This window comes from Orbicella franksi, chromosome 1 (genome assembly GCF_964199315.1).
Source record: "Orbicella franksi chromosome 1, jaOrbFran1.1, whole genome shotgun sequence".
Taxonomy (NCBI): domain Eukaryota; kingdom Metazoa; phylum Cnidaria; class Anthozoa; order Scleractinia; family Merulinidae; genus Orbicella; species Orbicella franksi.
The window spans coordinates 32,658,021-32,683,363 of NC_138145.1; the positions used below are offsets into that span (position 1 = coordinate 32,658,021).

General features: G+C 39.0%; 3 protein-coding genes and 1 long non-coding RNA gene across 5 annotated transcripts in view; 2 read left to right on the forward strand and 2 right to left on the reverse strand.

Annotated features, from left to right (window-relative positions):
- LOC145479725 (uncharacterized) overlaps positions 1–12,819 on the reverse strand; it is a 181,358-nt gene extending 168,539 nt beyond the window's left edge. The window contains exons 1-2 of one of the 2 annotated variants that reach the window (XM_081458171.1): positions 10,515–12,819; positions 5,834–5,933 (exon numbers count right to left, since the gene is read on the reverse strand). In XM_081458171.1, coding sequence (XP_081314297.1) covers positions 11,878–12,444 — 567 coding nt within the window. In that variant the 5' untranslated portion in view covers positions 12,445–12,819 and the 3' untranslated portion in view covers positions 5,834–5,933; positions 10,515–11,877. Of the gene's footprint in view, positions 1–5,833; positions 5,934–10,510 lie in introns of those variants that run through there. The other variant, XM_081458163.1, reaches the window with a different exon arrangement.
- Positions 1–25,343, reverse strand: part of LOC145479891 (uncharacterized) — a 296,755-nt gene that overhangs the window by 261,793 nt on the left and 9,619 nt on the right. The gene's annotated exons all lie outside the window — the stretch shown is intronic.
- On the forward strand, positions 1,003–3,826 carry LOC145463672 (uncharacterized). Its single transcript, XM_081447450.1, has 2 exons — positions 1,003–1,959; positions 3,101–3,826. Exon 1 carries the CDS (start codon positions 1,003–1,005, stop codon positions 1,729–1,731), a length of 729 nt encoding a protein of 242 aa, XP_081303576.1. The 3' UTR covers positions 1,732–1,959; positions 3,101–3,826.
- The window catches only part of LOC145479557 (leucine-rich repeat-containing protein 72-like), a 59,223-nt gene continuing 54,287 nt past the window's right edge, over positions 20,408–25,343 (forward strand). The window contains exon 1 of the mRNA XM_081457957.1: positions 20,408–20,661. Within this exon, the coding sequence (XP_081314083.1) occupies positions 20,641–20,661 (21 nt within the window). The 5' untranslated portion in view covers positions 20,408–20,640. The remainder of the gene's footprint in view (positions 20,662–25,343) is intronic.

Below are 25,343 nucleotides of genomic sequence, written 5' to 3' on the forward strand. Positions count from 1 at the left end.
TCAATGTAAATTGTTCTCAAAGTTTGCAGTGAAATTCCTCGGACAAGCGAAAAGGATGTGTTCCCTAAGCGGTCAGCAGATAGTGTTACGTGGTCATATTTTCGACGCTATTGCACGGAATATTTGTCACACTGCTGATTTCCAAACCTTCGAAAAACTCTGTGAGTCTAACAATTTTGTTATCATGTAATTCTAAAGGATTAACCTTCGACTTTCATTTAAATCGAAAGAGAAATAAGTGTTGGTTAGCGGCGTACAGTTGCGACCATTTACATATCAGTATAACGCTTCTTTATCATGATCGGATCACACAACTTTGCCGGTTATGTTATAAATACTGCGGGATTGGAAGATATAGGTTGTCGGTAGTATTTCTACAAATTGCTGGTTAGCTTTAAGCAGAAAATTTATGAAAATAGCGTTCGAGAGTCTCGGAACAAATTCCAGTGAGAGTTCTTCAATGGTTGTCACAGATTCAGTTCGCTTGTTTCGGTTCGACAAAATCAACCATCGTTTACGTCTTTATTGCACCATTAGCCGATCATCGTCAGTAAATTGTACAGTATATCTTTCTTTAAATCTGGAATATTGCTCCAACAGTCGATAGCACCTCTGGATGGCGTTTTTGCGCACTTTTCGAATGTGTGTTGCACCATCCTGAAGGAAATGAGAGAACGTGAGATATCCAACCTTTCTGGGTAGACGTCACAAGAGCCGCTGGACCCATTCTCCTCAAACTCGGTCGTGAAACAAAATGGCAGTGTTTTGGAGCTATTTTCGAGATGTCGTCGGGGCGCAGAAAATCGAGGATTTAACGGAATCCAAAAATTTTTTCGCAGAACTATTTCAAATAACAAGTAGATTCGTTTTAGCGAAAAAAAAATTTGGGGGGTTAGGTGCACTTTAAGCTTTACAGTGAGGACACTCGAACCATGAACACGTAGACTTTTTTAACGCTTTTTTGGCATCTTCCAATCACAAGGTTACTTCATAACGAAGCACATGCGAAGCCAGCTTTTACTGGCGGAAAGACGTGTGTTGGAGGCTGAGTTAAACAACATAAAAACAGGGAGTGGCCGTCAGTTTAACCTAAAACACCCTGAGCCAAAGCGACTGAACATGACTCCAAGAACATGCAGTGCGCCCCGGCAACGATCACCTGAGGCTGCAATCAACGTCAGTTTTGAAGCGAGCGCGACCACTTCAAACCAAAGCCCTCGAACGATTCAAAGTCCATTGGACCGAAGAGCGCCAGAACTGTCAGAAAATCTAAAGCTACTAGAAGTGCAATTTGAAAGCGCCAAAAGTCATCTACAGGGGAAACAAAAAGCCCTTGAAGGATTACCAAATGTTCATGAGAGACGCGGAAAAGTGTGCGCTATTTGCCATACGTCTGGCCACAACAGAACAAATTGTAACTGGAAAATTTCTTGTAACGATGTCAACACTTGTAAGCTAAAGGACAAGCACCCAGAACTGTTGGCCGATATTTGCACATTACAGCGTGAACTGAAAGAACTTGAACAATCGTTTGCGAAAGCTAAAAGTGACCACGACGTATTTCCACCTTCCCGCCAACGAGCTAAATCAAGTTTCTTTGCTATCATGCGTCCACGTCTTAGAAAACAAAACCCTGCTAAATACGTAGATCGTTCTGCCTTGGATAGAGACTTGATGATTCTCCAGCGAGCGCTGAAAAATAAAGTTCCATTAAAGGAAACTTACAACTGAAGATTGCCAAATATTATTGAAGAGTATAAACATGGAATTGTTGACCCTCTCCAAGTGCAGTGAACTGAAACGAACGATTACATGCAAATGTTGATCACAGTTGTATCTAAGTCGTACTTTTCTCCTTTTATGCTACAGTACACTGCACTGTTGATTTGTTTATGTTGTGTTTTTATTTTCGTTGCGTGTATTCAGTTTTATTTCGACTTCAAATGACATAATGAATGAGTTGCCAGTAATAGGGATACCCGTGTTTGCGCGAAGAACTCTGGGATCGTTAGAAGGCAAACATTGTCAGTCGCTAGAAGAAAATGTGTGGCGAAAAGTTGTTTCGAGGTACAAGAAAACGATTTTTGAGAGAGATCAACGCTTTTTCGCCGTCGTTTTTATCGCGAATGGATTTGGGTAATGTTGATATGTGGAATATGTAAGTTTTTATTTGAATAACCGTGAAATATGTGACAAAATCTACAGATAAACTCCGTTGCTTGCGTGAGGTTTATTGTGAAATTTACATCGCGTAATGGTCTGAAAATATTACAAAATTAATTAGGTATAAATCGAGAGGATATAACCCAGTAAAGCCTTTTAAGTTGTGTACAGGCTACTTTTGGCTTATTTGAAAGCTCAGTCAGACAAATAATACTGGAAATAAGCCCGGTGGCGATCATTGTGCAGTCTGGGGTTGATTTAATGTCAAATGAGTCCGCGGGACTCATGCTGTGTGGCTACTGTGTTGCTCAAAGCCTTTGTTTTGCTTTTACAAGCACGTATTTCAGTGATTTTCCTTTTCTATAACAGATCAAGGGTGGCCCTTGAATATATCTCTGAGTATTTGTATTTAAAAGTGCCATTTGTGCGTGATTATGCTTTCCAAAGTTTGGTATTGAAACGGTTGAGTGAAATTTGCCCAACACAAAGGGTAGTAGTTCCTTAAGCAATTTTCGATTTCTGTTTTAGAGCTTCTTTTCTGTCTTTATATTTAACTTCTCGGAGGGTCTTTTCTACCATTTGCTCCGGGTAGCTTCTCGAGATCAGGCGTGTATTGAAATTTTTAATATTCTCTTCAATGTATTTCATAATAAACCTCACGCAAGCAAAGGGAGTTTATCGGTAAATTTTATCACTTATTTCACGGTTATTCAAACAAAAACTGACATTTTCCATGTATCAACATTGCCAAAATCCATTCGCGATAAAACAACGGCGAAAAAGCGTTGATCTCTCCCCAAAACCATGTTTTTGGGCGTCGAAACAACTTCTCGCCATACATTTCCTTCTAGCGACTTGCAATGTTTGCCCTCTGACGATCCCAGAGTTCTTTGCGCAAACATGGGTATCCGATTACTAGCAACTCATTCATGACAAGTGCAGATATTCTTGCACTGATTTTATTGTTTACAAATGATTGTTCAAGTTTCACCCTTGTTCTAAAGTAACAATTTCACAGTAGAGCAGTTTTACAGTATCTATCCAGTAAAAAGTTTTGTTTTCAATATTACGTGCTTGTCAATAAAGACAATTTACACTTTTTAGCAGCAAGAGCGAATTTATTTTGTTCTCACGGCTGAGACAAACATAGGCACGCAAGGCGTGCAAGAGTTATTTTTTTGTGTGAAGTGTCGGAGATTGGAGCATTCATGGCACAGTAATGATTTGGTTAATTTGACAAGTTTTTTTGGTTGCGATGTTACATCGGTCATGGTAAGATAGCTAAATAGTAAGCCATAAAATGTTTGACTGAACAAACTACAGTAATCTGACACGTCTCTAGATTAATGTAGATACCATCTTATTTTCCAACAGGCAGTTTGATTCGTTCTTTGATACAACCCACACTGTGATTGGTGTGACACGCGCACATGCATAACTCCCTCACTCACCGATCACATAGCCCTTCCAACCCCCAAGAGGAATTTTTGCTCAAAAATACTCAAGTTAAGAGAACTTTTCGCATTTTATACGAGTCGTAAGTTTACCCTTTTTACACAACACAACGCAACAACACTACTTCACCGAAAATAGAAAGAAAGAGAAAGAAAACCTCTCTGACACGTTGAAAGTCCGATTTAATTAAATGTCACTTTAACTTGGTGCCACGCAGTCTTCAAAGAACATTTGAATAGTTTTCATGCTTTTTACCTTAAAAATATCGGACTGAAAAGAATGTCATAAAATGCCCATTAAATAAAACTATTAAACTGCTACTGCAGAGATGTAAAAACCGTCCACAAATGAAAGCTTCTTTTTTGTTTGATATCCTGGAAACAATAGCCGATAACTTGTCAGCTCTAATTGAATTTACTCCTATATAAAAAACAAAAGTGTTAAGTTACAATTTCTAACTAAAGATTGCAAACATCTCGTGGGAACAAGTGGTGACGATTTGTCAGCTCTAATTGAAATTATTCCCTTGTAAAAAACAAGAGTGTCAAATTACCCTTTGTAACTAAAAATAAAAATATCTCGTTATATCTGCATGCAACAAGAACAAAACAATGGTTACCTGCACTTACTATTGTAAACGTTAGAACTGTTTCAAATCTAAATAGTCTCGTCTCCTCAAAAACATGTCCTGAGAACTAGAAGCGACGATTCGTGACCTCTAATTGAATTCACTCCTTGTGAAAAACAAAAATATCAAGTTACTTTTGTAACTAAAATCTCGTTTCATTTGCATACTACTAACTCATAAACTGTTTAAAAACTCAAGGCTCATCTCGTTCATAACTAGCTACCATTACACTGAACATTATGCACTCTAAAACAACCCAATGTATGTATGTAACTGTCACACTCCGTTCCAAACTGGACTAAAAATCACAAATCGGCAACATACACGTCAGTCTTTATTTTTAAATTACCTTGTGTTTAATACAATAAAACGCTCAAGACTTCATATACCTCACTTAAGTTATCTTGAACAAAAATAATTTCCTTTTTCTTCAATAATAATAATAATAATAACTTTATTTAAGTGTCAGGGTAGGTATTTAGCTTACAGAAGCTAATTGGAGACATTACTACGTTACAATAGATTAAGATTTAAAATGTACAGTTAAGAATACGAAATTAAGAATTAATTGGGTACACTAGACTACTTTTCGTGTTGGTTATTAATGTGAATAAGTGAAAACCCTGATAACATTGAAGAGAAAAGATTTAGTTTCATTAAAACGTATCTTCTCATTCCACTAGTAAACAAGAACTATTATAATTGTAAAATCGTCACAGAATAATATCTTTTTGTTCTGTTGACGAAATTAATCGTAGTCTCTTCGCTTTTCACATTGAAACATATCAATGGATGCTGACATTAACAACACGCCCCGAACGCTTATAACGAACTCTGGAGCAATATTTAGGTTTCAATACAACACGCAAACGATTTGAACCTGGTCACAACCTCTTTACATTCCCAGTAGTGCATTCCGTCCCCGCCTAAAATACATATTAATCCTATCATAGAAACAACATTAACTTAGTAGTAGAGCGGCTCAATTCAAAAACTTATCTAATGGGAAAAGCTCACCCTTCATCGCAGGCTCGTAGTTATATGCCAAACACCATGTTACTTTGACTGATTATCCAGTTGCTAATGATTATCGAACCCGCCCACAAAATCCCCAGCCTAACCCACAGAAAATGTCGAAGTAGGCCCAATATATGAATACTTCCTCCTCTTTTATAGAAGAATAAATATGGCCGTTCTGAACCGTATCGGGATCAGATCTTCTCACATACCATTTACCTTTACAACAAGAAATTTGATTGGCTGTTTATGGTAGATCCAATCTGATTGGTGTGACCTACATACATCTCTCACTCACTCACTCATCCATTGACCCGTCCATAACATACCCCGACGCGCCGACTAAGAGGTTTTTTTTTTTACAAAAAAAATAATTCAAAAATGAAAATATCTCGTGCCATTTGCATGCTACTAACTCACGAACTGTTTCAAACCTCAAGGCTCATCTCGTTCATAACTAAAATCCTCAACCTAACCCACAGAAAATGTCGAAGTAAACCCAATATATGAATACTTCCTCTTTTATAGAATAATAAATATGGCTTTTCTGAACTCTATCGGGATCAAATCTTCTCACATACAATTTACCTTTACAACAAGAAATTTGATTGGCTATTTATCGTAGATCCAATCTGATTGGTATGACATACATACATCTCTCACTCACTCACTCACTCATCCATTGACCCGTCCATAACATACCCGACGCGCCAACTAAGAGTTATTTTTCTACAAAAAAAATAACCCAACAAGGACTTTGGTAATTGAAAAATAAAGACTGACGTGTATTTTGCCGGTTTGTGATTTTTAGTCTGGTTTGGAGGGGAGTTTGACAGCTACTTACATACATTGGGTTGTTTTAGAGTGCGTAATTTTCAGTGTAATGGTGGCTAGTTATATATGAAAGAGATGAGTCTTGAGTTTTGAAGCAGTTCATGAGTTAGTAGTATGCAAATGGCACGAGATATTTTCATTATTAGTTACAAAGGGTAACTTGATACTTTTGTTTTTCACAAGAAGTAAGTTCAATTAGACGTCACGAATCGTCGCTTCTAGTTCTTAGGACATGTTTTAGAGGAGACGGGACTATTTAGATTTGAAACAGTTGTAACGTTTACAATTGTAAGCGGAGGTAACGACTGTTTTGTTCTTGTTGTATGCAAATATAACGAGATATTTTTATTTTTTAGTTAAAAAGGGTAATTGGACACTCTTGTTTTTCACAAGGGAGTAAATTCAGTTAGAGCTGACGAATCACCACGACGTGTTCCCACGAGATGTTTGCTATTTTTAGCTACAAATGGTAGCTTGACACTTTTGTTTTTCACAAGGGGGTAAATTCAATTAGAGCTGACGAATCGTCACGACTTTTTCCCATGAAATGTTTGAACAAACAAAACGAGATATTGCTATTTTTAGTTACAAATGGTAACTTAACACTTTTGTTTTTTACATGGGAGTAAATTCAATTAGAACTGACAACTTATAGCCTCTTGCTTCCAGGATATTACACAAAAAAGAAGCTAACATCTTTGGACAGTTTTTATGTGTCTGCAGCAGCAGTTTATATTTTTATTTTATGGGCATTTTATGACATTCATCTCAGTCCGAGATCTTTTTTTAAAGGTAAAAAGGTATGAAAACTGTTCAAATGTTCTTTGAAGACTCCGTGGCGCCAAATCAGATTTAATCAGACTTAAACGTGCCAGAGAGGTTATTTCTCTTTCTTGCTATTTTTGGTAAAGTAGTGTTGTTACGTTCTGTAAGAGGTAAACTTATGACTCGTATAAAATGAGGAAAGTTCTCTTAGCTTAAGTATTTCTATGCACAAATTCCTCTTTGGGGCTGGAAGGGCTATGTGGTCAGTAGTCTGTTCCAAACTTAAGATTGCTATACAGCAAAATAGAAAAATAAGATGCTTATTTAACACAGTACTGGGGCTGTTCCAAGGTGGTCTATACTTTACAAGTTCATACAAAGTAGTATTCGAAAAGAGCATGCCTGTGCGCGCGTCACACCAATCACAGTGTGGGTTGTATCAAATAACGAATCAAATTGCCTGTTAGAAAATAGGATGGTATCTACATTAATCTGGAGATGTATCAGATTACTGTAGTTTGTTCAGTTAAACATTTTACATTGTTATATCGAGGGAGAATTACATATGAAAAGTATTATCTGTGACACTCAGCTGCTTACAAACACACACGCTGTCAGCAAAATGTCCAATACTAAATTGTGATTCGAGCGTTCGTTTTGGATGGGCTAATTTTGTCGACCGAAATGAAAATTGTAGATAGTACTCATCTGTGTTATCATGAAGTTACTTCTGTGGTTATTACAAACTGTTGCAGAAATGGTAAGAAATCTCGTCATGGCCTACGTATACGTTATCTCGAAGTTGTATATTTCGTATGGTAGGTGTGGTGTCATACAAGATGTTTGTTATTGTAGTCGCATGAAAGACAGAGGATGGGAGAGAAACAATTGTAGATCAGCGAGAGGTGGATATTGGTAAAGCTGCAGATGCTCTTCTTCAAACTGAGTATGTGTGCGAAGAGTTATCAACAAATATTCGAAGCGTTAGTTTATTGAAATTTAGAGAAAGAGCACTCTTTCCTAAATGTGAAACAAGTGAAGGATTGTGCGTAAAAGCTAGGGATTTTAAGCTCATGTCTTCGATCGATTACAATAATTATTTGGAGGGAACAAGATGCTTTGCAAATGAGTTAAAAGGTGTAAAATCGAGATATCGTATTTTCGTGTGTAGCGGATGATGCGAAGGGATGACTGAAAGACGCAAGCTTAGACGTCGAGAACCTTCAGGAATCTGTTCCAAACTTAAGATTGCTATACAGCAAAATAGAAAGATAAGATGCTTATTTAACACAGTACTGGGGCTGTTCCAAGGTCGTCTATACTTTACAAGTTCATACAAAGTAGTTTTCGAAAAGAGCATGTCTGTTTTATTAAGTATTTCGTCGGGATATCAGCTAAAAAGGAGAAAAAGAAGGAAAAGAGTTGTTCTGAAGAATCGCTGTGAAATATTTAGGGACAACAATCATCAAACTTTGTACAAGAATATTAAACTCTATAATGACATTGAATGGAATCCGGGACCAGTATACGTGAATGAGTTACCCTTATCATAACTGTTAAGAGTCTATCGAGTACTGCTGCCTCCAGGGCTTTTAAGTCACAAAAAAAAATAACTCTTGCATGCCTTGCGTGCCTATGTTTTTAAGTCGTTAGCACGCTTTATTACATAATTTAGAGTATAAGAAAGTTTCAAGCTTTCACTTGCTATAAACATAGGCACGCAAGGCGTGCAAGAGTTATTTTTTTTGTGAACTATAAGTCTCGGAGATAGGCACATTTATGGAACTGTTTACAGTAATGATTTGGTTGATTTGACAAGTTTTTTTGGTTGCGATGTACAGCAAGAAAGAAACTGGGAGTTTATGATGTACATAAGATGTTACATCGGTAATGGTAAGATAACTAAATAGTAAGCCATAAAATGTTTGACTGAACAAACTACAGTAATCTGACACGTCTCCAGATTAATGTAGATACCATCTTATTTTCTAACAGGCAATTTTATTCGTTCTTTGATACAACCCACACTGTGATTGGTCTGACACGCGCACATGCATAACTCCCTCACTCACCGATCACGTAGCCCTTCCCCCCCGAGGGGGGGGGAACTCCCTTATATGGGCTATATAGGTCTGTGCGGCCCCGAAGGGTATGGTTTTTCAGCCGTTTTGGTCATAAATAGGGTATCGATTTTAGCTGATTTTGGCCATTTTGGTCATAAATAGGGTACGGTTTTTGCACTCTAGCCTTGATATGGGTATGCTTTAAGAAGAAGCCACTTTTTCATCATTATCGAAAAGAAAATCAACAAAAGCCCTTCACAAATTTATACGTTTACGGTAATTTAACATTGGTTTGAACTAGGGAGCTAATTATAACGCAGTTCTGAAACAGGGTTTTGATTTGAGGGTCAGGTCGTAAATAGGGTTTCGAATTTTTGGTCAGGTCATAAATAGGGTAAGGAATATCGCAGATTTTGGTCATAAATAGGGTAAGGGTTTTGGGAAGCGGGCCGCACACCCCCAACCAATTTTTCTGGGAGTACCCCCTCGGGAGCCCTTCCAGCCCCCGAGAGGAATGTTTGCTCAAAAATACTCAAGTTAAGAGAACTTTTCGCATTTTATACGAGTAGTAAGTTTACTCTTTTTACACAACACAACGCAACAACACTACTTCACCGAAAATTTAAAGAAAGAGAAAAAGACCTCTCTGACACGTTGAAAGTCTGATTTAATTAAATTGCACTTTAACTTGGTGCCACACAGTCTTCAAAGAACATTTGAACAGTTTTCATGCTTTTTACCTTTAAAAATATCGGACTGAAAAGAATGTCATAAAATGCTCATCAAATAAAAATATTAAACTGCTACTGCAGAGACGTAAAAACACTCTAGAAAGGAAAGCTTCTTTTTTGTTTAATATCCTGGGAACAATAGCCGATAACTTGTAAGCTCTAATTGAATTTACTCCCATATGAAAAACAAAAGTGTCGAGTTACCATTTGTAACTAAAAATAGCAAACATCTCGTGGGAACAAGTGGCGACGATTCGTCAGCTCTAATTGAATTTACTACCTTGTGAAAAACAAGAGTGTCAAATTACCCATTGTAACTAAAAAATAAAAATATCTCGTCATATTTGCATGCAATAAGAACAAAACAGTCGTTACCTGCACTTACTATTGTAAACGTTAGAGCTGCTTCAAATCTAAATAGTCTCGTCTCCTCTAAAACATGTCCTAAGAACTAAAAGCGACGATTCGTGACCTCTAATTGAATTCACTCCTTGTGAAAAACAAAAGTATCAAGTTACCCTCTTTAATTAAAAATAAAAATATCTCGTGCCATTTGCCTACTACTCATGAACTGCTTCAAAACTCAAGACTCATCTCGTTCATAACTAGCCACCATTTCACTGAAAATTATGCACTCTAAAACAGCCCAATGTACGTATGTAACCGTCACACTCTCCTCCAAACCGGACTAAAAATCACAAACCGACAACATACACGTCACTCTTTATTTTTCAATTACCAAAGTCCTTGTGTTTATACATACCTTGTGTTTCTCACGTACCATTTACCTTTACAACACGAAATTTGATTCGCTGTTCATAGTAGATCCAATCTGATTGGTGTGACATACATACATACATCTCTCACTCACTCACTCACTCACTCACTCACTCACCCATTGACCCGTTCATAACATACCCGACGCGCCGACTAAGAGGTATTTTTTTTTACAAAAAAATAACTCAAAAATTAAGAACACTTTGTGATAAATCACGAAACAGTTTGGCAACAAAACCAACTTTAAATTTTTGCGGGCCGTACAGGAGAGTACGGCCCGCTAAATTGACCAATCACCACGCGCGTACTAACTGAGAAATATAATAATTATTGTTATATCATAGGTTCTTGTTACGTCATAGTACTTCTTGAGTTTGTAACGCGCACGTGGATTAACAGAGTGTTGTGTGTTAGTGTATGTTGCTTATAATTATACTCTCATTTGTTTATTCGAACGGTTCCGTTCCCTGGTTATAACATTCGGCGACGAGGATGGGATAGATGTTACTTCGTTTACTTCCAGGGTTACTTATACGCCGCATGACTCCTTCTAACATTGTTTCGCTGTTTCGTGTTTTCACGCTTGTGGTTGTTGCAGCCATGACTTCGCCGCTATAGCTGGTTTTCACATGACGTCACCAAAATTCGAACTACAAAACTATTGATCTTCCTGAGATTTTACTTAAATGATGTATAAGAGCAGCTGAAAACTAACATTCATACAAACTTTCGCTCCGAATGGGTTCTTGGTTTTCTGATACACTACGCTTGAACTTCTAAGCTTTGGCGTGACGCGACATTTACATGACGGCCTGGAGAGCTGTCATGATGGTTAAAAAAGTGACTTATTTCGGGGAACTTGGCTATCTGAACAGTTCATATTGTAGTCAACGTTCAACACGCTACTTGGCTTTAATCGATAAGACGAAATATGCAATTTAACGATAGAGTGCGAAGAAAGCGATGAAAAGGGAGCGGTTGCTACAAACAAAATAAATTACAAGTTATAGACGAATACAATAAAAGAAACAGAAATAACGAGCCGAAGTTAGACGATACTTACAAACGTATGACTAGGAAGCTAAGGAACACGTAAAAGGAAAACGGCAGGGCGATAAATGAAACGAGATGACAGTAGCGTCGCGATGAAAATGCACAAATTAACTAGAAAGACGCATACAAAAGGGGATGAAACAAAACAAAATTATGCGAAAAAATCTAACAGGATATCGATAACGTGAAAGCGAGATAAACGAAAAGAATGCGATGATCACGAAAGAATGCACGCACAAGCGGAAAAAACAACAAAGAATTAAATGCGGCTGCAACATCTGGCTCCTGTAAGAGTTACTAAAACTCTTAGGTTCTCAGTTTTTTAACGTTAAAGTTCATAACACAGTTCTCTACTCCTTATGGCTCCTCTGGCTGGGATTTACCCTGGTCTTCATTTCTCATTCTCCAGTATCAGCATGAGTTTGTCGATTGGGCGATCTAGAGTCGTTGTTGTCGTGGTAACTCTGACCGATCTGACCTGTCCATTTGAATCTGGGTGTACGTCGACAACTCGGGCCATGCTCCAGTCGTTTCTTGGGGCTCGATCATCTACGATCAGTACCAGGTCTCCCCTTTCGAAGTTTCTTCGGGGGCGGTTCCATTTTACTCTCTGTTGTAGATTTTGGACGTATTCTTTTCTCCATCTCGACCAAAAGACATTGGAAAGATACTGCACACGTTTCCATCTTTTACGGAGGTACAGATCAGCTTTCTGAAAGTTTCCTGGCGGAGGCATGACAACCCTTGACTTCATAGTCAGTATGTGATTTGGTGTGAGTCGATCCAGATCCTCGGGATCGCTTAACGGGACAGTGAGCGGGCGACTGTCGATGATGCATTCTACCTCGGTTAACAGGGTTCTAAAGGACTCATCGTCGAGGGTGTGGCCGTGTTCTCGCATCAATGCAAACAAATTTGATCTGACAGACCGTATCTGGCGCTCCCAAACACCACCCATGTGGGACGCTGCCGGAGGATTCTGTTTCCATTGGATAATCCAATCAGCATTGAAGTCTTTGCAAAGATTCCTTTGGATTGCGCTGTGGTCCAGCTCGTCTAAAGCTTTCTTTAGTTCTCTCTCTGCTCCTACGATGTTGGTGCCTTGGTCTGATCTGATCTCACGTACTGGCCCTCTCCTTGCTATGAATCGTCGAAGGGCGTTAATGAAGGAATCCGTTTCCAATGAGTCTGCCGTTTCAATGTGCACCGCTCGGCTAGCCAGGCAGGTAAATATTGCGCAATCTAGACATTGCGCAATCTAGCCATTTTACAGGAAATGTCACAGGAACGCGCAAAGGTCAAGTTTAAAAACTTAATTTCCTCAGGGTATATATCTGTCAGGTTATATCTGTCAGAATATATATCTCAGGTTTATATGTATATGTCACTTTGTTCCACACGTTGGTCGATGAAAGAAAAACGACAATACGGGGTTGTTATTCGCTAACGAACAAATTTTAACCTACATTTTATCCGGACTTGTTTTTTGTGACTAATTTCGCCAAGATGTCGCGACAAGATCGGTTGTCATCGTTCACTGTGCTAAAACATACCTGGTTAGGCGTTCAATTTCAATTGTTGACAGCCCTAGGTTGTTTAACTTTTTGAAAATTTTGCCGATATGTACTGAAGTTTATTAAAGCGTCAGTTTACAGACATGTAGATTATTTTCCATTGAGGAAATTTCAAACTCCATTAGAATAATTTCTAGTTACAAAAAGTTGAATGGCGGGCGACCTGGGAAACCATATGAATGCATGATTGACGGAGGCGAATCGTTGACTGCTCGCGGACGTTTTGATTCAACGCGTCGCGTATGTGGTAAGGAGAATTTAGATTTGTTAAGTTGGAAAATTTAAAGAAAATCTTACATAGTTTCTATGGATAGTTGGAAACCAGCATTCTGAAAATGTGAACCTTTACGGCTTAAAACATAGGCACATATCGTTGTCAGGTTTGTTAGTTTTGTTCTGTTGTTTTGGGGTGTTTAACGAAATCCTGCTTTCTGGTTTAATTTATGATAAAGGCAGATATTGTTCAGTCGCCATCAATTTGTAGGAGCTGAAAAAACACTAAGAAAACACTAAGAATATACTGTTATGAAAATTTGTTATTTGCCTTTGTGGTTTAGAATAAATTAAATTATCGTTTTGTCCACAGGAAAAAAAAAAGGATCATGAGAGTAATATCAGGAGTGAGGAGTGTAAAAAAACTTACAGATTCCCCCTTTTAGAGATTCCCTCTTTTAGAGATTCCTCCTTTTAGAGATTCCCCTTTTACAGAGTCCCCCTTCTGGAGATTCCCCCTTTTAGAGATCCCCCTTTTAGAGATTCCCCCTTTTAGAGATTCTCCCTTTTAGAGATTCCCCCTTTTAGAGATTCCCCGATTTAGAGATTCCCCATTCACCGTTCCCCGTTCCCCATTCCTCGATTCCTCGTTCCCCGTTTTAGAGATAGCCTTTATCGTAACGTTCATATCGTTCATGCCCATACATATCCCGAAGAAAGTTTCAGATTAATAATGGTAATTGAACTGAGTGGAGTGCAATTTGGTCTGAAATCATACGCGTGATTTCAAAATCGAACGAGCGCGCAGCGCGAGTTCGATTTGAAATCACAAGTATGATTTCAGACCAAAATTGCACGACATGAAGTTCAATTGCCACTTTATTAGATCCATTTTGAAATCGCACAATTTTATCGCCTTAATATTTAGACTTTTGGTGTATTGTTCCAGTAGCCGGTTTGTTAAAAAAAAAGCGGAACCGGAAACGCCTTTACGTCTCATTTAGTATGCAAAACGATGTCATGTGATGAAAACTCATCCGAGCATGACAAAGAAACAAGCGGTTTTGAAGTCAGAACGAAAATAGTCTGCTTCAGGTATAAAAGTTCAATTCTCGTCGCTTGAATCAATGATGGAAGGTCTTTCTTTCTTCTGTGGTTGAGGCTGAGACTTTTCATTGTCTTTGGAGAAGGAATTTGAAGGTGCATCCTGCATAATTCTGCGATGGATTTCTTTTGAGTTGTGAAACTCCCTCGAGTGCACGATGCCCGGTGGATGGTACGTTTTTTTTCTTTCATACCGTTTAATGGCATGATTTTAAGGGAGTCCAGCTCGTTATCATCTCCGTTTCTTTTTGTGACCTCGGCGAAGGACTCAATACTCAGGACCTTGTCAAGTTCTTGCGGCGCCATTTGTTTCAAGATATTTCCAAGATGGCGGGACTAACACCAGCTTCGTAAGACGTTCATTCATTCACTGTTTTGTGGAGCGGGGCGTATTTTGACTATGTTTATTCACAGCGACAGAGTTGAGCTCTTTTGTTGCTTCGTTTGAAACTACCAGAAACCTGGAAACATCTACCTTCTTGAGATGGCCCTGAATTTGTTGTTGTGTGGTTTTCGTTTGTTTATGTTTTACTGGACTCGGTATCATACGGATTTTGAGCAGATGTTGAAGAAAAATCGCCAAAATATTCGTCAAAATGGACACTGAAAGTTGGAAACTTCCATTAAAGTTGGTGTTCAGCCTGAAGGAGCTGATAATCGTCATTTAGAAACTGAAATTAATTACATTCGTCAAGTTTTTTGGAAAAAAAACACAATAACAACAGAGTTTTGGCAATACTAGTTGCTAAATTCTCCACACAATGGCTTTTTGCCTTTCATTTTCCTGAAATTTTATTGTTTACTTTAAACTAATATTGAAATCTGATTTGTTGTTTTGTTTTACTGTCCCATTCTCAATGGCTGAGAAAAAGATGCGATTTAGAGCAAAAAATAGTGCGATTCGTGAATAAATCGCACCATTGAGAGCCAATCAGATTGCAAGGATAGCCAGTGATTTCAAAATGGATTTAATAAAGACCATTACGTCATTGGAGATTTCACAACGGCTACGACTGATGGTGCAATAATAGAGTTTGTGTTGATCAAGTGATGTGATGTCTACAGTAACAAAAGAATCATCAAGGACTGCTTTGGAATGTGCACTGCGTTGCGACTGTAGTGGTAAGCAAACAGTTAGATTTTAAAAGCGCGGTTATAAGATCTAACAGATGTTCTTGTTTCTTTTTTGTCGGTGACCAGACCCAAGTTTCGTCTCGGCCAAATTTTGAGTCACGCAACGTGTGATGTTTATTCGCCAAAAGCTGTTAAAACATTAATACACGGACAATTTTACGGATATTGTTTTCTTTGTTGTGGGTAAACTATATTTTCTTTTGGTATTATCGAAGCTTTGGTAGGGAAATAACCACCGTACTAAAGATAGCCGTGGATAACGCAATTCTTGAATTATGTGACTCGTGTGACTTCTTTGCTAGCCCTTTACTCAAGGGAAAAAACAATTAAATTTAGTTGTGACTTTTAAGAAAAAAAGCTGTTGTCAATAGTGTTTGTATCTTCATGCCCATACATATCCCGAAGAAAGTTCCAGATTAAGAATATTACGTCATCGGAGATTTCACAACGGCTATGATTGATGGTGCAAAAATACAGTCTGTGTTGATCAAGTGATGTGGTGTCCGCAGTAATCAATGAATCATCAAGGATTACTTTGGAATGTGCAATGCGTTGCGACTCTAGTGCTAAGAAAACAGTTAAATTTTAGAAGTGCGGTTAAGATCTAACACATCTTCTTGTTTTTAGTGCAGAGTGCACTATTGGGATGGTTATGGGGGTTGCCTGCCGCTAAGGAACTAAGGCGCTATGGCGCTATGGCCCTATGGCGCTAAGGTGTAAACTTTAATGTTTGTTTAATTAATTAATTTCAATTAATTAATTAGTCTAAAGGCAAGGGATGTGTACTCTACGTAAAACACATTCCATCGCCGTCGCTTAACTTTGAACATCGCAAAGCTATATATTTGTTTCAGGTAACCTCTTGCTCTCCTTGTGGTACCATTCTCCTTAGAACAAAACTAATTTGCCCTAAACGCATGCGTAGATTAGTTAGCGTTCGTGGCTTCTATATTAGGTGAAGGATACATTGCATACGGAATCACACACAAATGTTGAGAGGTTTTCCTTATGGTAGAGCTCAACATGTAAGACGCATGCGTTCTAGCATTGTTAGTGTTATACACTATCTTTACACGCAGTATTTTATATATCGTGTCATGTGACCAAGGACGGCAGTTATTTTTCAGGTAGCGCCAATTTTCCCTTTTTATTGCAAAAGTGAAACGTTACTGTGGCTGCGTAGCTTTTAGAATTACAAACAGGTCGGTTCAACAAACATCATCTGCTGTTTTCAATCTACAATAGTGTTCTTGTCAGGGTTCAAATATATTGCTTCTCCTTAGCGGCTTGTTTATTTCTTGCCTTAATTGTGTCTGTAAGAGAGACCAAAAAGTTCTCAAGTTAGTGGCTTTAATACTCCGCAAATTGTAAATTTGTAACAAAAGAAACCAGGAAAATGCTCAAATATTGCTGCAGACGCCGTGGCACCTAATGAAAGTTCAAATTAATTTAATCAGTCTTTGAGGAGACTCATTCATATCGGCCAAGTAGCGCTGTTTATCTTCAATACTTTTCGTTGAAAAGCTTCTCAGCCATCAATATCGTTGTATGTTAATTTTGAATTGTTTTATTGTTAACAACAAAGGTGGCAACAGAAAAAGAAAGTGGTATTTCGTGACTATCTGATAATTAAATTAGTTCTTGTTCATCGGTAAAAATTTGCATTTTTAGTAAAACATCGTCTCTGTTCCGTTTCTTCATCACTACATCAGATATTTAACTTTCTTTCATTTGTCTCCAAAAAACAAGGACATCTTCCGTATGTTTTGGAGAAAACAGGGGTTTCATATTACATGGCTTTGCGAGGAAAACAAAAGTATCAAGTTACAAAGTTGGCGTGAAGAGCTAAATTGTAACGTTTGCTGCTTCAGCGTATTGTTGAATTTAAAATGAACAAAAATCAACTTAAAGCACCAGTAGTAATTAATTTGTGCGTAATGTTTGGACCTTGAATGAAAATACAACCTTGAAACATACACACTGCAAAGGGGAAAAGCCGTAGCAGACTACCAAGGTAGACACAAACCGGAAGTGAACCGAGCAGGGGTGAGTACTTATGGGACCACCGTGCCAGAGCTATCAATTGCACTCTGCACTATCTGAGATTGTCTCACTAGTTTTGTTTTGTCGGTGACCAGACGCAGACCACCGCTCGGCCGAATTTCGAATCACGCAACTTATGATGTTTATTCGCCAAAAGTTGTTAAAACATTACTGTACTGAAAGTTTTATGAATATTCTACTCTTTATTTAGTAAAGAATATATCGCCTTTTTTGAGCAGAGTGCACGATTGGGATGGTTATGGGAGCTGCCTGCCGCTAAGGAACTAAGGCGCTATTACGTTATGGCCCTATGGCGCTAAGGTGTAAACTTTAATGTTTGTTTAATTATTTAATTTCAATTAATTAATTAGTCTAGAGGCAAGGAAGTAGTGGGGGTAGGGTGGGAAAGGTATATTTGTACTCTACGTAAAACACATTCCATCGCGGTCACTTAGCTTTGAACATCGCAAAGCTATATATTTGTTTCAGGTAAACCCTTGCTCTCCTTGTGGTACCATTCTCCTTAGAACAAAACTAATTTGCCCTAAACGCATGCGTAGATTAGTTAGCGTTCGTGGCTTCTATATTAGGTGAAGGATACATTACATACGGAATCACGCACAAATGTTGAGTGGTTTTCCGTATGGTAGAGCTCAACATGTAAAACACATGCGTTCTAGCATCGTTAGTGTTATACGCTATGTTTCCACGTGGTATTTTATATGTCATGTCATGTGACCAAGGACGGTAGTTATTTTTCAGGTAGCGCCAATTGTCCCTTTTTATTGCAAAAGTGAAACGTTTTAGAATTAGAATTACACACAGGTCAGTTCAACAAATATCATCTGTCTTTTCAATCTACAATAGTGTTCTTGTCAGGGTTCAAATGTATTGCTTCTCCTGAACGGCTTGTTTATTTCTTGCCTTAATTGTGTCTGTAAGAGAGACCAAAAAGTTCCCAAGTTAGTGGCTTTAATACTCCGCAAATTGTAAATTTGTAACAAAAGCAACCAGGAAAATGTTCAAATATTGCTGCAGACACCGTGGCACCTAATGAAAGCGCAAATTAGTTTAATCAGTCTTTGAGGAGACTCATTCATATCGGCCAAGTAGCGCTGGTTATCTTCACTACTTTTCGTTGAAATGCTTCTCAGCCATCAATATCGTTGTGTGTTAATTTTGAATTGTTTTATTGTTAACAACAAAGGTGGCAACAGAAAAAGAAAGTGGCATTTCGTGATTATCTGATAATTAAATTAGTTCTTGTTCATCGGTAAAAATTTGCATTTTTAGTAAAACAACATCGTTTCTGTTCCGTTTCTTCATCACTACATCAGATATTTAACTTTCTTTCATTTATCTCCAAAAGCCAAGGACATCTTCTGTTTTTTTTGGAGAAAACAAGGGTTTCATATTACATGCTTTTGCGAGGAACAAAAGTATCAAGTTACAAAGTTGGCGTGAAGAGCTAAATTGTCACGTTTGCTGCTTCAGCGTATTATTGAATTTAAAATGAACGAAAATCAACGTAAAACACCAGTAGTAATTAATTTGTGCCTAATTTTTGGACCTTGAATGAAAATACAACCTTGAAAAATACACACTGCAAAGGGGAAAAGCCGTAGCAGACTACCAAGGTAGACACAAACCGGAAGAGAACCAAGCAGGGGTGAGTACTTATGGGACTACTGTACCAGAGCCATCAATTGCGCTCTACACTATCTGAGATTGTCTCACTAGTTAGTGCAGAGTGCACTATTGGGATGGTTATGGGAGGTGCCTGCTGCTAAGGCACTATTCCACGATGGCACTAAGGTGTAAACTTTAATGTTTGTTTAATTATTTAATTTCAATTAATTAATTAGTGTAGAGGCAAGGAAGTGGTGGGGTAGGGGGGGGGGTGGGGGTGGGAAAGGTACTTGTGTACTCTACGTAAAAGACCTTCCATCGCCGTCAGTTAGGAATGAACTTCGCAAAGCTATATATTTGTTTCAGGTAAACCCTTGCTCTCCTTGTGGTACCATTCTCTTTAGAACAAAACTAATTTGCTCTAAACACATGTGTAGATAAGTTAGCGTTCTTGGCTTCTATATTAGGTGGAGGATACACTGCAAACGGAATCACGCACAAATGTTGAGTGGTTTTCCTTATGGTAGAGCTCAACATGTAAGACGCATGCGTTCTAGCATCGTTAGTGTTATACACTATCTTTCCACGTGGTATTTTATATGTCATGTTATGTGACCAAGGACAGCAGTTATATTTCAGGTAGCGCCAATTGTCCCTTTTTATTGCAAAAGTGAAACGTTACTGTGGCTGCGTAGCCTTTAGAATTACACACAGGTCCGTTCAACAAATATTATCTGCTGTTTTCAATCTACAATAGCATGCTTATCAGGGTTCAAATGTATTCTCCTTAGCGGCTTGTTTATTTCTTGCCTTAATTGTGTCTGTAAGAGAGACCAAAAAGTTCCCAAGTTAGTGGCTTTAATACTCCGCAAATTGTAAATTTGTAACAAAAGAAACCAGGAAAGTGCTCAAATATTGCTGCAGACTCCGTGGCACCTAATGAAAGCGCAAATTAATTTAATCAGTCTTTGAGGAGACTCATTGGCTGTTTTCACACTAGAGACGGATATCCGTCCAGCACGGATAATCCGTCTTAGTGTGAAAACGGAACGGTGTTCATTTTAGACGGATAATCCGTTTATTTTTATCCGTCCGATTATCCGTCTATATAGACGGATTTTGAGGACGGAACATCCGTCAAAGACGGATGATTCGTCTTGAATTCACATCAGGACGGATAAAGTCATCTTATTTTGCCCTGAAAAGCCTGGAACTAGAAAGAGCGCACTGAGTTCTGGGAAGGAAAACATGGCGTCTAAAGTTGCGAAAAGGAAAACAGGAAAGAAACCTAGAAAGAACACGTGGAAGGAGAATGAAGTCTTCCTTTTTGCTACCGTTTTGTCTTCTTTGGAAGGCAGAGAAGTGAGATCTGAGCTTTCGGGCCCTTATTCTGAAAACTTTAGCTCTGAAGAAGACTACCAGCGAAAGTATTTTTAGGAAGATACTGGAGGAGTTTGATGATGTATTGGCGAAAGAAGGTAAAGACGAGAACTACCGGTTTAGTGTGGCACAACTTAGAGCAAAGTACTGTAATTGTAAAGATTCTAGAGGTTGCCTCAAATCTTAAACAACTACAGGGGTAGCGCGGTGCGAGATATTCGAACTCCACTTGGTAGATTCAAACTGATTTAATGACAGATCAAGTCCATACATCTAGTTCACAATAGGTAGCGACTGAAGAAGTAGCGAAAACCAGTAGATCGCTAGTGGTAGCAGATACGAATAGGAGTAGTAGTCGTACAAGTAGATGTAGTAGGTTCGAACTGAAAAGCGATAGTTAAGAATACGTCCTACTTAGATAAGGCATAAAATACAAATCTAACAGGATAGAACAATCATAATAAACTAACAAGATCACAGCGTGAAACAAATAGACGTGACAATTGATACTTGAAACTAATAAAACTGAGACGATAACAATTCTTGTCGTAGCAAACGAAGATATCAACGGCTATCGCGCAAATAGCTAAATATAGCGTGAAAGAATCACAATTTGGTAATCATATGACAATAAGCCTTAGCAATAGTAGAGCTGTGAAAGCGATTTCAACAAACCCTAGATAAACTAAATGAAATCTTCTCGTGACAAAGAAAAGACTAACAATTCGCGACTTAGCAAATAACAACAACAAGAAGAACTTACGTACTTTGGTTGACGACTCGCACCAAAAGGTAGCAGAGAGACAGCGAAATACACTTGAAATAGCGGTAACTTGGATCCTCTGATCGTAGCACGGTAGCGGTGTAACTTCAGTAACAATCTCTGACTAAAAGAAGTTGCGTGTCGTCTTTCATTGCCTATGCTACGTAAAAAAACTAGGGCGTTGTGAGAAATAGACCAGACGACTTTCACAGAGTTTGAAAGTTATGAGGCATTTCTTAGTAAAAGTTGGTAACAGGAATTTTTTAAAAGTAATTTGACGTGCTGAAAACGAAAATGCTTGTCACCAAATTTTTTTTTGCCATGTTCAGTCTCAAAATGACGTCACAAAAATGACATTGAAAATGACGTGATCGTGGTATTAACTTTGCAAAATAAGTTAGATAATAAGCCGTCTGCTTTATATTTGCACCTCAGAATACCACATAAGTTGCCTCCCGCCTAAATCCAGTTAAATTCAATTACGTTGCAGAATACATTCAAAGCAACATGTGACGTCATTAATGACGTCACATTTAGCCATATATTTACTTAATTGTTAAAACCTTAACTTGATGACTTTGTTGTCAATAAAGGTACGCACATCATGTTCTATAGTGAAATACATCACTGAGTTCATTTGGTGTCGGAGTTTTTACAGGAATGTATATTGACATTGTTCGATTTGCACCCACAAACACTGGTACAAAACAATTTAGCCTTCTTACAACTGCAGCGGAGATTTTTACATCCAGTAGGGCATGAGCATGAGATTATTTCCTGGCAGGCTTTCGGAATCGGATCATGTGTCATTAGGAGTGGTTGAAGTTTGTTATCAGCGATCTTCTTCCATCCTAATGTTTGAGGATCTGGAAGATGAGGCTCTGAGCAGTGAGCTGGTTTCCGTACAATTGCCTGATAGCAAACACGCTTTACATGTAGTGATAAAGCATCACTTGTCGGTGGCAGTGCCTCTGGCTTGCCTTTCTTCGAGAACAATATAGCTCGGGCCTCGTCAACTGATCCAATGCTATCCAATTTGTACATTTTACAAACAAATTCCTCGACTTCTTTCACCTCTTCTTCGGTTAGCTCTCCCTCTCCTAGAGAGGAAAGATATGTGTGTTGCTTTAGGAATACTTTCCACGCTGATTTCTTTAACTGGTTGCATATGAAGGACGTTGTGTCGCAACCCGTTAACGCCTGAAAAGCCAGAAGAGCGGATACAGAACCAGCTGAGAGATTTTTCGTAGATAGCCCTGATGTTCAAATACTCTCGCTTTGTGGCTGTTCCAGACATCATGTACAGGTTAGGACAAGGGATGTGGGAGACATGTGCGATAAGAAGCAACAAGACATTCGTATTCCTTGCCGATACAACTACGTTGTCAAGACTGCTGTTAACGCAGTGAACCATCAGACGTGTATCTGCTTCCTCGTGGGTTGCCTTTAGAGCAGACAGGTCGATTGCTCTTTCTGATGACTGCACTTCCCTTTCATCTACAAATCCTTCAGCAGCTACAACAACTTTGTCTGGGGGTGCGTTCACAATGACGTGTTCCGATAGGAACCTGGCTAGATCTGACTTGTTATCTGGCAATGCAAGGAAGTTTGGCCAACTGTGAGGGAGAGGGACACTGCCATCTTTAATAGCACGTCAGATAGGGCGAGTGAACTTTGTGCGTCTTTCTCTCGTTCCTGACTTGATGGAATCTTCTTGATACCGATCAAATATGACGTGGATTTGTTGATAGCGAGATCCAGCTTGAAGAACTGCTGCTTGAAAGCTCTCTGCAAAGTCCCCAAACGTTTGAGCACCAGATGGTCTCCCAATTGCGGAAACTAATGCCAGACCATCTATTAATAGACCTGAGCTGCCTTGAAGCTCTATTTCACTTGGGCAATTTATTCCACTTGTAATTAAGTCTGCTAAGACAGATGTCTGCCCAGTTCTGAGACTGCCATTCATCTCTGCTAACGCGACTGGTACAGGCATCAACTCATATTTTAGCACACTGTGGAGATCAACTTTGAGCCCCGCTTCATAAGCAATAATAAGGCGTTGAAGGACATTTCGGTCGGCTCTTAAAATTGTGGTTTTGTTCTTCTCTTTGCTGCTCTTTACAACTTGATACAAGTTGTCAATAGTTGGAGCGTTATTCTTGTGCATCGTGTCGCAGAATCTCACTTCTGATGATCTATCTTGCTGCTGTTGAGCAACCTTTGGCAACCTTTGCTCCACGAATTCTTTAATTTGTTGCCGACCAAGCTCTTTGGCATTTAACAGCGAGACTTGAATTTCATCAGTGACAAGATCTTTAGTGGCAATGGTATAAGGACAGGTTGGATGTTCTGGTGGTGAAAATACCTTGAACTGCTGGAGAATGGTGAGCAATGAACATTCATCCTTCTTGTCACGATCTTTCCTTCCGGGAGTAGATTCATTATGAGAAAACTTGTCTTCTTGGTGCAATCCAAACATCGTGTGTGTATTTTCAGCTATCTGTGACCTTAGGTTATAGGACAGAGCCCACCTACTCAATGCTGATGACGTCTAGGTTATGCCCACGATTCCTCCACCTCTTTTCCCTATCCCGTCCAGCCATTCAATGTTGATGACGTCTTGGTTATGCCCACGATTCCTCCACCTCTTTTCCCTATCCTGTTTAGCCATTCAAGTCTGTGATCGGGACTGACCTGGTTGAACCTGCTCTCATTCCATTTGACAACGAAGTTCCCCTTTTTGATCTCTTCTAAAGACTTCCTTTGGCAACTGCTCCATCTCTGCAATGTACACTGATCCCCATCTTGCATAATTCAGATGGTCATATCTGAAAAAAATATGGCAACATCTGGCGGAAACTGTGCAAGTGCAGGTCTCGTATCCCCTCTCTCTGAGCCCGAGTGAACATGAGGAGAACAGATACCATTTCCATGTAGTTCCACCAAAACTTGAAGTTGACATATTCGTCGGATCTTTGTGCGACGAATTCGTCGAGCATCTTTTTCACTCATGGTGACTTCAGGGATGTTATCAGTTCTGCAGCATTTTCGGGAGAGCAAGCAAGAGCAGATACTTCTTGGAAGAGATCTGAGTACGATTTCTGGCGGAATTCTAACAGAAAAGGCATCAGCAGCTGCCACAATGACTGCAGAGTAATCTTGTGGGCACGCATAGCTCTCTTGTAGGCGTTTCCATTCATGACATGTTCGGTTGCATTTGGCCCAAGCAGTCCACTCCCGACCCATTCTTCGACCAAGCCTGATCCTTTCATACGGTTTCCAAACGTAAAACAATAGAAGTATCGTCACTTCTTCCAAGTAAATCAACCAGACGATCGATAACCTCTCTGTTCGCTACGTCCCTGTACTTTCTTCGTTTAGTAGTCGCTTTGTAAACAAAATTTTTGCTGTAGCTTGTAGCTTCTCTTACATCGTCCTTTGGCTTATTACGCTTCTGACAGAAGATGCACAGCTTCATGTCAACTTCCGAAGCTCTCTTTAGGGTCACAACTGGATCCTTTCCAACATTTCACAGCTTTAGAACAGCTTTCTACTTGGCAAAAATCGAGCGAAGGCATACTAAACAACGAAGCTGAGTAACCAGAAGTACTTACCACTGGACTGGACTCAGACAGTGAGATCGAAATTAGGGGAGCGCGACCGTGGACGCCTTTCTGTTTTCACATTGAAATGCGTAGCGATCTGTACGGGTCCGCAAATGATCCCAGGACCGCAAATGATCCCGGACCGGAAAGGATCCTCATATTGGACCGCAAATGATCCCGATCAAAAAATAAGGAATGGCATGGATTTATATCGGAGGAAGGTGACAACATGTACAAAAATTATGAACGAAAAAACATGTTTTATCATTTTACAAAAAATATTCCACAGCTGCTGTGTTGTTCTTCGAAGGGTACAGATCGTTTTCACTGTCACGCAATAAAAGAAAATAATAAATCGAAAACCAAACAATGGAAAAAACTAAATTAAGAAATTGTGATGTACGCTATAGAA

What these genes read in the sequence shown, in the direction of transcription:
- LOC145463672 (XM_081447450.1), top strand. Translation starts at nt 1,003, where the DNA reads ATGCGAAGCCAGCTTTTACTGGCGGAAAGACGTGTGTTGGAGGCTGAG.